Source organism: Heloderma suspectum, chromosome 6 (assembly GCF_057233095.1).
Source record: "Heloderma suspectum isolate Gila_16-S chromosome 6, 16-S_ref, whole genome shotgun sequence".
NCBI lineage: Eukaryota > Metazoa > Chordata > Lepidosauria > Squamata > Helodermatidae > Heloderma > Heloderma suspectum.
Genome location: NC_139463.1, coordinates 46,182,343 through 46,196,717, shown reverse-complemented (window position 1 = coordinate 46,196,717; position 14,375 = coordinate 46,182,343). Strand labels below are relative to the sequence as shown.

The following is a 14,375-nucleotide window of genomic DNA, read 5'->3' as shown; positions in this document are numbered from 1 at the left end:
AGTATGGGCTCACAACATGACAACGTTTCCTGAGAGCTCTGGGCCTCCAGGCTCTGCCCAAAGACTTCCAGATTCCGCCAGGCTCCGCCCCAATTGCCTGGGCCAGTCCTCTACTCAGGAAGCCAGCACGATTTGAAATCATGAGATGTGGACCCTATATGTATGCAACGGTTCCTTAGGGATCAGTATATGAACATAATATGGGCTGTGAGGGGTGGGGGTGGGGTGCCTTCGTTTTTGTCTTGGTTGTTTTTCTAAGCTGCCCTGATGTATTTGATCTTAACTTTGAGACGTCTCCAAAGCAGCCATTTGCAAACTTCTTTTCAAAGTGATCTGTTTGATCTGGTTCCTCCTTTTCTAAGAGTAGAAGGGGGAGCTGGAATAAAGAGGAAGTAAAAGGAATGGTGCCTCTGAGCACGCACAAAAAGGGGAACAGTGTCTCTGAGCACATACACATCACCAAACAGGCGGACAAAAGAGGACAGAGATTTATAGAGGGAGATGCAAATTTAGAAGGAATTACTGTGCTCTGAATAGCAGCGCAATACATCTCGCCACAGTAGGGAAGATGGTGACCAAGTGAGCTGTGTAGCTGCTGCTCAGTCTGCTACCCAGCTGCCAACTCCTTTCCCTGCTCTCCCTTCTGACGGTTCTTTGTCTCTATACCAGGCTGGGACCGGGCAGCCCTTCAAATAGAAGACATGTTCAAAACAGAGGACTGCCCTCAAACAGCCCATCAAATAGAGGGCAGTCCTCTGTAAAATAGGACACATGGCTACCCTAGCACAAGGTAGCCTCAGAACCAAGGTTAGGGAAGGAACATTCACTCCATTGTCAGGCTGTGGAAACATGTTCCCTTGAAGCATGGGAGCAGGCAGCTGCAAGTAAGAAAACTGGAAGTGAAAAATTGGCTGGTGAGGAAGCAGGAACAGGAAGTGGGCGCTGCCTAGGTGGCCATATTTGAGGGCCTGCGTTTGCCACGCCCAGGAGGATTCTATAAGAGCTCAGCTGGGTGCCTTATGTGCCCCTCCCTGGAGGCAGCCCCAGGCTGGCTGGTGAGTATGGGAATTGTAGTCCAACACATCTGGGAGGCGCCAGGTTGGAGAAGGCTGACCTAGGGAGTCTCCCCAAAGGCACCCTTTCTGTTCCTGTTGTTGCAAGGGAAACGTCTCACACAGGCCAGTGCGGAAGAGTCGTCCGTGTCGCTTGAGCTGGGAAAGGTATGTCCAGGTAATCATCTGCTGTCAACGTGGACGCTCCCTACCGGCCTGACTGACAGGCTGCCCCTCAGAAAGCTTTCAGAAAGCTGAAGTGCAGGACGTGCCTGGTGCAATCAGCAAATCTGCTGTCATCTCGGCCAGATAATGGGGCGTGTTGCAAGGGAACATGAGAAGCTTTTAGAAAGGAGCAGTGCCTGTCTAAACCAAAAAGGGCCGCGGACCGCCAGGCCTCTTGTCGAGGAGCTCAAGCAGAAATGACAGCAGCCCCCCAGTTCCACTTTAATATAATCAGAGCGAGGGGGCGGGGACACTAATAATTCCCAGACAAGTCCAGTGGGCTTAAAGCTACTGAGGATCATTGCTTTATAGCTGCTGTTGTGCTTTGTCATTGCCAGGGCTGGCTCAGTTGCTTGGGATGGTAATATTATTATGCACTTCTGTGAGTAGTGAGATGTTCCAGGGACAGTGTGGGTTTAGCATCCTTGGGCGGGGGCGGGGGGAAGAGAGAGGGAGAGAGAGCACTGGAGACTTACGGAGGTTTTGTAACACAGGTTATTTGCAAATGTGCAAGTTGAGCATCAGTGAAGACAAGCAGCATACACACTTATACCAGGGGGCAGATCTGATACCCTACATCGGATCTCCTGAGGGAGGTACCCTCCCGTGCCCCTAGGTGCTTTTGGCCTTCAGCTAACTCTGCCCCTGTCCCCAAAATGGCTATTTCTTCACACACACCTTCCACCAGCCTTCCCATTAGCTAGAGGTGGGAGAGCTACATCGCCTTCCAAAAACGGATGACCAGTGGAGGCTGCGCACCTTGGAGGGCTCCTCTAGAGTTCTGACTGGTTGCGACTGAAACCCAGAGCGGATTCACTGCCCTACTGACATTGGCGCCACCAGCCTCTTCCCCCGATGATTTCCCATTTCAAACAGTCCAGAGCGCCCTTCCCCAAGCTGGTGCCTTCCAGGTGTTTTGGACTACAACTCCCAGCTCACCTGACCATTGTCCATGTGGACTGGGGCCAATGGGAGTTGACGTCCAAAATCATCTGGTGGGGTAAGGCTAGGCTGGAGAGATCTGCAAATACTAGCTCACGTGGAAGACACATTCCCCAGCCATTCTGGGCTGCTGACATGCAGCCTGCCTGGCAGAAAGGTGTGGCCAGCCAGCGGCCTGCACAATAGTTGTAGGGCTGCTAGCAAAAGGGCGTGTGGCGTGAAAGGCCCAGCGTGCAGTCTGAAAGGTGATGTCCGAGATCCCTTGCAAAGTCACCGAGGTCCTCGAGAAAGGCAGCTCAAGCCTGAGGCCAGGTGAAGAGGCTGCCTCAGGAGATGGATTTGGGGTGTCCCTTGGGGGGAAACCCACCAGACAGTTCTCCTGCACAGGTCACACAGGTGCAAAATACTGTGTGTGTGTGTGTGTGTGTGTGTGTATATATATGTCATTTATTTGTCACATTTATAGCCACCTTTCCTCCAAGGAGCCCAAAGCAGTGTACACGAGCCTCCTTTTCCTCTCCATTTTATCCTTACGACACCCCTGTGAGGTAGGTTATACTGAGAGTCAGTGACTGGCCCCAAGTCATTGTGTGAGCTTCATGGCCATGTGGGGAGTCCCAACCCAACACACCACTACTGCACACTGGCTCTCTTGCATCCTGGCTTCTTCTGCTTAGGTCCAAATGTGACATTAAAGGTGCAATCCTAGTTTAGACAGAAAAAAATCTATAACTCCCAGCGTGCCCCCGTTGTAGGCCTTTCTTCTGTCTAAATGTGCATAGGATTGTGCCTTAAATGTTTTGTTGTACATTTAAACCAAATGCAAACTGCAGCTTCTAAAGGGGCTGATAACAATCAGGTTGACAGCAGGCAAAGAGGGGGACTTTAACCCCTTCCTCCCCTGCTGCAGTCCCAAACAAAGTGGGACGCTTCGAAAATCCCCCCTTGACATCATATCTATCTTGGCCCTTTGAGCCACCTCTTCGATGATCTTTGCCATCAACCTTTCTCCTTACCCCTAACTTGGCTGAGAAGGTTTGGGTGAGTAGAAAATCTCGCAGAAGCTGAATGGTTTTGTTGCCTGGCGCGCTCACACTCCTGGTCTCTGAAGCTCTGCAGGGCTTATGATATCTGGGGCAGCGGCTGATAAAATGTTGGAGTAATCAGATCTCAAGACAGCAGCCATCCTCCATCCAAAAGCGCGGGGGGGGGGGGTTTGCCAAGTCCAGTGGAGAGAAGCAATCGTGTGCCATCACCAATGACAGATCCACCAGTGCCTTCCAGAACCAGATAAATGAATTCCGAGTTGCCTGCACAGAAGCCCAAATTGCCAAAATATCTACGCAACACACAATAGCCAATGCAAAGTGCTCAGAACCATTCGTGAGCACCGGGAAACTAGGACAGCCACTAATGGGCTTTTCAATATTCCTGTTCTGTCAGCAGAGAGACAAAACCAATGCAGGGAAGCACAGGCCTTTAGGGGGGCACCACTGCAAGTCCAGCTGGCTCAAATGGCCATCGGTGCAGAAAAGGGGGGGCAGAGTGGGGGCTAACCTTTGAGGGTTCCTGACCTTGGCAGTTTTTTCCCCATTCTAAAAGGCTGAAACGCCTCTCCCTAGTTGCTGCTGGCAATAAGAGCTTGCAGCTAAAATGTGCAGGTATCTTTGGCATTCTGGCACTGCCGCTTTGCCTTTGGCCCTGGAATGCGACCCCCGAGGGTGCCTCCAAAACCGAAAGAGGTTCAACGCCTCTGCTATAGCCCCTGTTGGGCATCTGCTTCTGAACACAGGGCAAGTTTTAGCTGAGCAAGCTCGAAGGGGCGCCGGCGTTGCCTCTGCCCCCTGACTCACCCCCACACCAACGGTGACACGAGCAAAGGGCTGTTCAGTGCCCTCCTCCCCAGAGTGAACAGCCACAGAGGCCTTGGCCCAGCTTTTTCTTTAGGCACCTCAGCCACTCACAGCGATCTGTCAAAGTCTTGGTTCTGGCCCAGGGGTGAACAGCTCAGGTGCATGAGGGACAACACTCCCGGAGGCCTCTCGCTGTCCACACTGGAAGAGGGGGGCCTCGGAAGAAGGAGCTGAGGTGTGTGCTTGGGGCCAGGGGCCATATTGTGGGGGGGGGGATATTTATTTTATTATTTGTTATTAAGAGTCTTACACTGCCTTTTTTGCTAAAACGCCATCAAGGCAGTGGGCAACAATGGAAAACAATAAGAAACAAGAATATAAAAACAGTAAAACATTAACACAATAACAGAATTTAGAAGGTTAAATCAGTGCCAGCACCATGTTATGGGGGGCCCTTGGGCAAGACACCCTTAACGGCCTCCTCCCTCAGGGAGTCTCCCTTCTCACTGCCATTGTCACCAGCTGCTGTTGCTCCTCCTCTTCTTCCTCCTCACTGCTACCACTGGCTTGACCGATAGGCGGAGAGCCAGTGCACAGTGGCATCCGCTGCTGCTGCTCCTTCTCACCGCCACCGCTGTCTGGGCCGGAGCCAGAGGCAGGAGAGCAAGCCACCTGCAATGGTGAGGAGGAGGAGCAGGAAGTCCAGGCGGCTTTTGCTGGCGGGCTCTCGGCAGGTGCCCAGCTATGCCTGCTGTTGGGAGGTCGCCCCTGCTGCCTTCTGAAATCCTCAGGTAGCCAGAATCAACACGCAGACAATAGGGCTCTTTTCCAAGGCTTTATTCCCATTCAACATAATGACGCTTACAGATGCTAATTGCTTGATGCTATGAGCGAGACTTAAGAGAGCTGCCTCCTCGGGGGTTCTAACCTTAGGAATCAGTTGATCTCCGTTTGGAGGGGAAGGCGGGAAACCTCTGTACTTATGGGCTAGGAGAAGAGAGTCCACCCCTTTTCCATGAGGCATTGGGGCGCCGCTGTTGCTGTTGCACCAAGCGGGCTGAGCACCTCCTCTCAGTGCCCGCCATCTCCCACCTGACGCTGTGCCGGCATCTAGCATCCCGAAACTGCTGTCACATCTCCCTCTCCCTGCCAGGGTCACTGTCACTCTCAGGAATGTGTACAGGGAGGGGCTTTCCCCCGGCTGCTCCTCTGAACAGCACACAGGTTCCTCTCCCACGGTTTCTGTGTCTTCCTCAGAATCAGAACTGCTTTGGGGCTCTATGGGCTCAAATCCAACCCTGACATCTACCTTTGATGCTGGCCCCGGGCTAATGTCAAAACATGGAAGGTACAGTTGCATCGTAGAAGGTCAGGATGCAACTAGCAGGAAGCGCTGGGCTGACTGACAAGCACCTAACATCTTTGTTAGTTTTATTTACATTTCCCCTTACTAAAGTTACGATATAAATGGAATCACTTTTACACTAAACATACTAGGCCCTTGCCATTAGGTTTGGGCTGTTTTCTCCTGACTTAAGGGTTTCACAGTGAATTCCGTGGTCCCACCACCATCACCACTATTTCCAGCTATCTGGAAAGAGAACCTGTGGGCTCTCCTGACATGTCATTAGGAACTGGAGGCACCGTGCAACTTACAGGACTGAGCTCAGAGGAAGCGGGTGGGCGGGGGGCAGGGAAAGACAGAAAGAGGAAACGGGTGGGGTGGGAAGATCAAAGGACGCTTTTATCTGCCTTTGTCTCTCCCATTTAACAGCTGAAAGATTGGTTTTGGCATCCAGCCGAGGCCTCGGTATGCATACCCTTGACAAGCCGAGGGCAACTGGAGGTAGAACGGGCAGCCCTGGCAGACCTGCGATTTCAATTCCACCCCACCCCTCACCCTGCGTGGAGATGGCTTTAGAAGCTGAGATCAAAGATGTTTTGAAGCAGGGGAGAGCATTCGGAAGCAAGGGAAGTGACCTGCGAGGTTCAGCGAAGGATGCTGGGGAAGCGGGCAGGGCCGGCACAAGGCCTCCTGCCACCAAGGCCTCTGCTGTGGGGGTGGGGAGGCGCATGAGGGGCTGCCAGCGGGGCGTGTGTGAGCCACTGCTGCCCCCTCGTCCTCCTGCCTGCCTGCCAATTGCCCTCCCCTCAAATACACTGGGCTGCGGGGGAAATCGCCTGTACAGCACTCTTCTGGGCCACCTCCCTGCCAATGCTCCGCCCTCACCAAGGACCCCTCACAAGAGTGAGGCTACTGGGCCAGGCAGGCTCCTCAGAGAGCTGACCCACCAGATGCCTCGTTCTGAGGGGTCCTCAGAGGAAGGCGTTGGGCGGGCAGTGCTACGGGGATAAAAGGGTCGGGGGGAACGCTGTGTATTCTACCCTAGGCTACAAATGCAATAAAGAAACAATAACTACACTGAAAGCACCATCTTTCAATTTTTGTTTCGGCAAAGTGTGACATGATATATTCTTTTTTACCAGCCAGAATTTAACCCCCCACCCCCACGCCCCCACACACACAAAATGCTTTGGGATCTTCATGTGAAAAGTCAAGAATAAGAGCAAAACTTTGGGATAATGCTCACCTTGATTGCAGCAATTCAGATAGCATATAGCTGTTCAGCCTAAAAGTTCTTTCTTGATACTATCTACAAATGATATATAATTAAGTGCAAACACATCTAATTTTAGAAGAGAATTTACTCCGTAGATATGTAATGGAGGCGGATTTCCATGGAATTTGCAAAAGTTAGGTAATCTTTAGCTTTTCTAAAATAGAAATATTTAAGTTCAGATTTAGATACATTAATACCATATAGCCCCAAATCGACCCATATTCAGGAAGAATATCAAAAACTCCTACAAGAGATATAATTAGTTCTTAATACTGTGATTGCAATGTCGTTCGTACACAACGTTTTATAATTCCATGAACCTCGGGATATATTCTAATTGCAATAATTCAGTGTTTGGTGCTGAGAACAAACATTAACGATGACGTTATCATTCCCATGAAAAGAGATCTTAACACTGGTCATCTATTGCAATCCTACTGGACATCTAAAGATAAATTAGAAGCTAGAAACTTGCTTACTCTCTGATAATGCCCACCACCCTCCTTACACTATCTATATATCTTCTTTGTTTCTTAAAAATGGACTAATCCAGGTGTTTCAGATATCCTCAGCTGAACAGCTGTATACAAGCGATTCTGCTGTAACTTTCTTTGTGATGCTCTGACTTGGATTCCTGCACTGAGCAGGGGGTTGGACTCAGTGGTCTTATAGGTCCCTTCCAACCCTACTATTCTATGATTCTATGATTTCCATGAACCACAGGATATATCCCATGTATTCCAAGTATTCAGAAGTGCAAGTGATCCCCAACCACCAGGTAAAAAACAACATCGACTTGGCTGTTATATTGTGAGCCATTGCAAAACAGGTCCCTCCCCAGGACATTTCACACCCCTTTGTTCAAAATTGTCATCAAGATGGCAGAGGGAAGAGGAACATGCCTCCGTTGCCAAGGCAGTCATAGAATTACAGAGTTGGAAGGCTCCTCAAAGATCATCTAGTCCAACTCCCTGGAAACCCAATACAGGAATCCCATGGATATGGTATTGCTGCTAGGTAGCCTCTGTTTAAAACACATCTAATAAAGGAGAATCCATGCATCACTTTCCATGTAGGCATGAGGGAGAAATTCATTCAGTTTGCATTTTAATTTTAATGCAAACTTACCTAATTTTGCGCTTTCAAACCAATGCATGAACTGAAACTTGGTTATCTTTGCAAATTTGCACTTCTCCAAAATTTGCAGTGGAATTCTTCCATCAAAAAGATGTGTAGAAAAACGCATATATTTGGGGAAAGTGCACATAAAAATGCATATATTGGTGAAAATGGTTCAAAATGTATTATATTAGGAAAATTGCTTGAGAAATTTGTATGCTAGGTAAAACTGCATTAAATGCACGCATTAGGAGAACTGCACACAAAGATGCATACAAATCTTCATGTGAACCTTTGAAGTCGTTCTCAAAGTTCAAGATTAACCAAATTTAAGGTTGGAAAAATGGGGAACTGAGAAAAACTGAAATCAAGAGATTCGTCCATCCCTGCTTGAAAGGCAGTTGGCTCCTCTGTCAAACAGCTGGTACCATCACGTTCTTCCTGATGTTTAGTTGAGATCTCCTTTCTTGTAATTTCAAACCGTTGATTTGAGAACCATTTCTTACATCATCTCTGTCGGGGGTGGTAGACCTTAGGCTTGTGGGATCTACTTTATTATTTATTAGAACCCAGAAGTACACTTATCAGAGCCAGACGCAAATTGTGTGTGTGTGGGGGGGGGGGGAGTTGTGTAATTACCTACTACTCTCCCATAAGCTATATACTGTATATACAAATACAAATCTACATCTGAGTTATTATAGATCAGGGATTCTAATGTAAAACTCAACATGGCCGGTAGAGCTGGATAAAGTGCTGGTCAAGGGCAGCCAATTAATATTCCCATTTCATAGGTGAGGAACACCGAGGCTAAGAGATAAGTGATTAGCATAAAGCCAGTGATGGGAAAGATTTTTTTAAAACTTTCAGTTTTACTTGCTGCTGTTAAATAAGTGGGAGTCAGGAACCCTTGCTAATCCACTGCAAATCATCTCAAAAAGGAAAAAAGGAAAGGTTCCTCCTGTGCAAGCACCGGGTCATTACTGACCCCTAGAGGGACACCGCTTACACTGGCATTGTCATGGCAGACTATAGCAGGGTGGTTTGCCATTGCCTTCCCCAGTCGTGACTACCTTTCCCCCAGCAAGCTGGGTCCTCATTTTACCGACCTCGGAAGGATGGAGGGCTGAGTCGACCTGAGCTGGCTACCCAAGACCCAGCTTCCACTGGGATCGAACTCAGATCGTGGGGAGAGTTTCAGTTGCAATACTGCCGCCTACCACTCTGCGCCACACGAGGCTCTTTAAAACTATCTCAAAAGCTACCAGTAGATCTCAAGCTACCTTCTCGACCTGCCTCTGATCTATGGGACAGCCCTTCAAATATACTCAAAGCCTCCAACTTTTCCTCATAGGACTTTGTCTCCAGGCCCCTTCAACTATGCTGAAGGCTCACTTATATTGAATGCACGTTCAAATACATGTTCCACTGAAAGCAGTGCAATGCAGAGGAACTATAATTATTATAATGTATAGAGAAATACAGTTCCTCTAGTGGGGAAGACGGTGACCAGGTGAGCTGTGTGCCCTGCTCCTTAGTCTCCTGTCCAGGCGCTGTTGATGGGCAACTCCCAGGCCCATCAGCTCTTCCTTCTGATGATTCTTTACCATTAAACCAGACTTTCAACTGGACTTGGACTGGGCAGCCCTTCAAATAGAGGACTGTCCTCTGTAAAAGAGGACACATGGCCACCCTATTTCATCCACTCCTACAGCATCACAACTTTTGCAGGCAAAAAATTAAGTTCACAAACATTTGGTGACACACTACTGTAGAGACTGCAAATACTTGGAAAGCAAGGTAGCAACGGTAGGGAAGCCAGCGAAGGTCTGGGCGACAGAGTGGCCATGTGTCTTATTTTACAGATGACAGTCTTCTGTTTGAAGGGCCATCTGAGGACAGTCCTCTGTTTTGAATGTGTCTTCTGCTTGAAGGGCTGTCCAGTCCAAGTCCAGTTGAAAGAGGGAGAACCCCAAGCAGGGAGAGCAGCAGGTGGGCTTTGGAGTTGCCCATCAACAGTTAGTACCTGGACAGGAGTCTGAGCAGCTCACCTGGTCACAGCCTTCCCCCACTATGAGGTGAAATGTATTGCATTCCCATTTAAATTCTAGTAATTCTCTCTCTCTCTCTCTCTCTCAGCTGCAGCACATGTCATTTTATGCAACTTTTATGTGTCCTCTTTGGGCAATGGGTAAGTGGCCACCCTACTGGGTGGGAACATAGGCAGCTGCCTTATACTAAGCTGGTACACCTGGCCCTCAGTCCATCTAGCCCAGTATTGTCGACACCAACTGGCAGCAACTTTCTAGGGTTTCTGGCAGGATTCCATCCTAGCCCAGCCTGCAGACGCCGGGGATTGAACCTGGAACCTTCTGCACATTAAGCCTGTGCTCTGCCACAGAGCTACGGTCCCTCCGTACACAGCAGGTTCCCTCACCAACAGGTTGCCCAGAGTGACGGAGTGCAGCAGGCCATGCAGCTAGGTAGCAGGGCGCAATAACATGCAATTGGCTCACCTGACACCCAGGATCAAGAGGGCTCCGGTCGGCGGTGTTTGCATCTCTGCCGGAAGGCCTGCAACCCCCTCCTCCAGCTACCAGCTTGAGAAGCGCCGGGAGTATTGTTGACAGCGGAGGCTGGTGGCTCCCATGTCAGTGGGGTGGTGAATCCACTCCGGGTTCAGTCAGAACTGATCAGAGCTGTAATGGAGCTATCCATGCCACTTCACACCTTGGATAGCTCTGCACCTTGGAGAGCTCCGTTAGGGTTCTGACTGAAACCCGCAGGGGATTCACCACCCCACTGACTTCGGAGCCAGCAGCCTCCACTGATTGGAGCATTGGTGACTGGACTGCAGGGCTTCCGCTTCAAACTTTGCAGAGCTTGCCAGTCACCCATACACTCCATTGGCAGTCTGGGAGCAAATTTTGCTGCCACAGATGCCACTTTTGCCAAACTCCTTTTGCCTCTACGACGTTCAGCAAACTGGATTTGGCATAGGGGTTTCCAGTTGCTGAACCTTACCTCAGAAACACCTCAGAAATGTCTCATTGGTTTGAGCCTTCTCTGCTGTTCGTCATTTTAAGCTGAATTTTTAACCGAACTCATTTTTTTAACTGGCTGCTTAAAAAAAATATTATCTGCTCTTAACTGATTTCTATATGGTTTTGGTTTGTTATTGCCTATTATCTGGATTGGCTATTTTTTAGTGTGGGTTTCTTAGCTGCCCTGGCTTTTTTTTAATGGAAGAGCAAGGTATAAGTGCAACAAATAATACAAGAAGGCAGAGGACTGCTGTTGGTTTGAGGGGAAAGTGAGGTTAGGCCATCTGTGCTGGCAGTTTAAAAGCAAAGTGTGATTAATATTTTCTCTTAATTAACCTCTTCTTAGTGCTGCAGTTATTGTTTTGTATGTCAAGGAGTAAATAAATATACAAAGAGGGAAAGGAGATAACTCCGGGTCAGAAAAAATGAATAAGCTCCATAGAACTGGATGTCAGCTGAACCCAGACTCTGGGGCTGTTGGCAAGAAGACTGTTTTCGGCTAGAAAGAAAACAAAATCCCAGCTTGTCTCCTGTTAATGAGCGCAGTTGCTTGAGACAGACACTTCTGCGCCAGCAATTTGATGAGACTATACAATAGATAAGTGACTGGTGCTTAGCACAGGCAGTTTTGCAGTGATTAATCACAGTTCTGCGAAAAGAAAAGGACTTGGTTAGCACCAGAAATAGCTCTTCCAAGCCAAGATAAAATAAAACAAAGTGCAGATACAGGGATCGCTGGCCTTTGGCTTCTACGTTCTGACGGGGCTGGATGTACCCCCTGAATTTGGAGCCAATGTAGGTAACCCCACCCTGGAAGAGAGAGAAAAATAGCTTTGAGGCCAAAGTTTGAACTATGGGAAGCCAGATTGTTTGGCTGATGCAGCTACGTGCCTCTTGGCTATCTCCTTACGTGGCAAAGGCCTTTCCAGGCAGTAACATGCAATTAATTTAAGATCTGCAAGGAAGCTCTGTGAAGGGTTCCTCTGTTAGCTGAACAGAGGGCCATGGGGTTGGCAGGCACATTTGCAGTCTGCAGTTTGAAGATAGTTTCTCAGATAAAAGGTCTCCAAGATTTTCCTCTTTAGGAAATAATTTGGATTGCTGGATGGCCTGGTATTCATTTAATTTGCTCCTTCTACCTGTTTCTGAATGTTTTTAAATTGTTTTATTCTGGGCTTTATTTGTGTATTATTTTGTAAATGGCCAAGAGAGCCATGCACTAAACACCCAGGGGCAGCAGAATGAATATAAATAAATAGCAATGGATTTTGAGTGTGTGTGGGCGGGGGGGGGGGGGGCAGAGTAAGAAACGGACAGACAGATCCAGCCTATAGGGCACTATGCCAAGAATTTCACCCATACAAATCCACCCTGAAATGAAAAGGAGTTGTGCATGAACACTGCCACGCTCCTGGCGTGGTCGTGCCTGTAATTAGTGGGAAGAAGGCTGCTGTTTTGGGTTTTCCACCTCAGGCACCAATGTCTGGGGCTCACACGGTCTTTACAGGCCCTACCAGTTTGGATGGAGCATGGCGGGTGAACCCCAGGAGAATCACAGGCCAGCACAACAAAGAGGCTACGGACCACCGTGACACTGGCACTGCTCTCCAGAGAAAGGAACTGCAGGCCATTCCAAGCAGGTTACTCACAAGAGCCCATAATCCTCCTGGCCTGGAAAGTGAAGTGATGCTGGAGAGCTAATCTAGGGCCACCCGCAAATATTAGCGGCTGTGTACTCAGTACTTCAGTCTGGGTAACTTGTTTCTGGGAAAGGAGCACCCTGGTTTTCACTCTTGGCTCCAGACTACAGGCCTTCTTCTGTTTCTGGCTGGCCAGCCTCCAAAATGCATGTACACTCTCAGGCTTGAATGCCTGATGCAGTTGCATCCAAAGAGACAGTCTGTGCATGCGCATTGACCACTCTTGCTGGATTGGGGGCAATTGTAGCCTCGTAATGAATAAGGTGACCAGATGCCCTACTTTACAGAGGACAGTCCTTTATTTGAAGGGTTGTCAAGAGGACAATCCTCGATTTCAGCCTTCCCCAACCTGGTGCCCTCCAGATGCTTTGGACTTGCACTTCCATCAGCCCCATCCAGCACAATGTTCAGGAATGCTAGGAGTGGTAACCTAAAACATCTGGAGGGTAGCAGGTTAGGGAACGTTGGAATAGAGTATCCTGGGAAAGGACATGCCTGCCTGGCAGGAACCTGGCACGGCAGAACTCCAGACAGTAGCATTTTTGTTGCAGGTCCCCCTTGACACCACTTTATTGCAGGCTTCTGCTCTACATCACTTCCTGTTCCTGGCAGGGCTCTTAACATAGGCCTGCAGCAGGGTTTATTCTAGGTAAGGGGGGACAGACGCATGGCCCTCCAGATGTTGTTGGACCACAGCTGCCACCAACCCTGACCATTGGCCATTCTGACTGGTGCTGATGGAAGTTGGAGTCCAACAACATTTGCGGGGACACAGGTTGCCCTACAACACACATACGGTGTATTTTTCCACCTTGGCCAGCTGCAGTCAATGGGGGTGAAAAATCATGCAAACCAGATCTAGAATCCTAGAGTCAGAAGGGGCCATTTAGTCCACTGGGTCCAGCCCCTGCTCAGTGCAGGAATTCAGTTTAAAGCATCCCTGACAGACAGCTGCCCAGTCTCTGCTTAAAGACCCCCAGCGATAGAGAGCCCAGCACTCCCCTGGGCAGTTGCTTCCATTGTCTGACTGCTCTGACCCTTAGGACGTTTCTCCTGACGTTCAACCAAAATCTGCCTTCCTGTAACTTATTTTGTGTCCTACGGTCTTGGACAATAGAGAACAGGCAGTGGCCTTCTCCTGTGTGACAACCCTTTAGGTACTTGAAAAGTGCTATCATACTCCCTTCATCCTCTCAAGGCTAAACATATCCAGTTCCTTCAACCTTTCCTCGTAGGACTTAGTTTCTAGTCCCCTGATCATTTTTGTTGCCCTTCTCCAAACTCGTTCCAGTTTATCCAATCCTTCTTAAGGGGCGGTGTCCAGAATTGGACACAATATTAGAGGAGAGGTCTGACAGGCACAACTATTACTTCCCATGATTTAGAAATTATACTTTTATTGATGCAACCTAAACTTCCAACCACATCCCACTGCTGACTTATATTCAGCTTGTGATCAGCTACAACTCCAAGATCCTTTGGGAAAAATACAAGTGCCAAGCCAGGTATCCCCCATCTTATACCTGTGCATTTCATTTCTCTTTCCTAAATGAAGAACTTTGCACTTGTCTCTGTTAAATTTACTTCTGTTATTGTCTGCCCAGTTTCTAACCTATAAAGGTTATTTTAAATGTTGTTTCTGTTTTCTATCCACCCAATTTTTTGTCATCTGTAAATTTGTCCTCCAAGTCATTCATAAAAATGTGGAAGAGTACTAGGCCTAGGACCAAGCCCTGTGACACCCCACTTAATAGCTCCCTCCAGCTTGGTGAGGAACTATAGACAAGCACTCTTTGAGTATGGTTCTCCAGCCAGCTGT

The 14,375-nt window shown here is 48.7% G+C and overlaps 1 protein-coding gene across 2 annotated transcripts; it reads left to right on the top strand.

Annotated features, from left to right (window-relative positions):
• The first annotated feature begins 979 nt into the window (after nucleotides 1-979).
• On the top strand, nucleotides 980-6,497 carry LOC146340759 (uncharacterized). 2 transcript variants are annotated; one of them, XR_014784093.1, is made up of 3 exons: nucleotides 980-1,055; nucleotides 1,134-1,220; nucleotides 5,847-6,497. XR_014784093.1 is itself a non-coding variant. In XM_084808214.1 (3 exons), exons 1-3 carry the CDS (start codon nucleotides 1,020-1,022, stop codon nucleotides 6,425-6,427), a joined length of 714 nt encoding a protein of 237 aa, XP_084664340.1. In that variant the 5' UTR covers nucleotides 983-1,019; the 3' UTR covers nucleotides 6,428-6,496. The 2 variants fall into 2 exon arrangements, 1 of the variants encoding a protein (XP_084664340.1); XM_084808214.1 differs by having other exon boundaries at nucleotides 983-1,055; nucleotides 1,134-1,230; nucleotides 5,847-6,496.
• The last annotated feature ends 7,878 nt before the right edge of the window (nucleotides 6,498-14,375 follow it).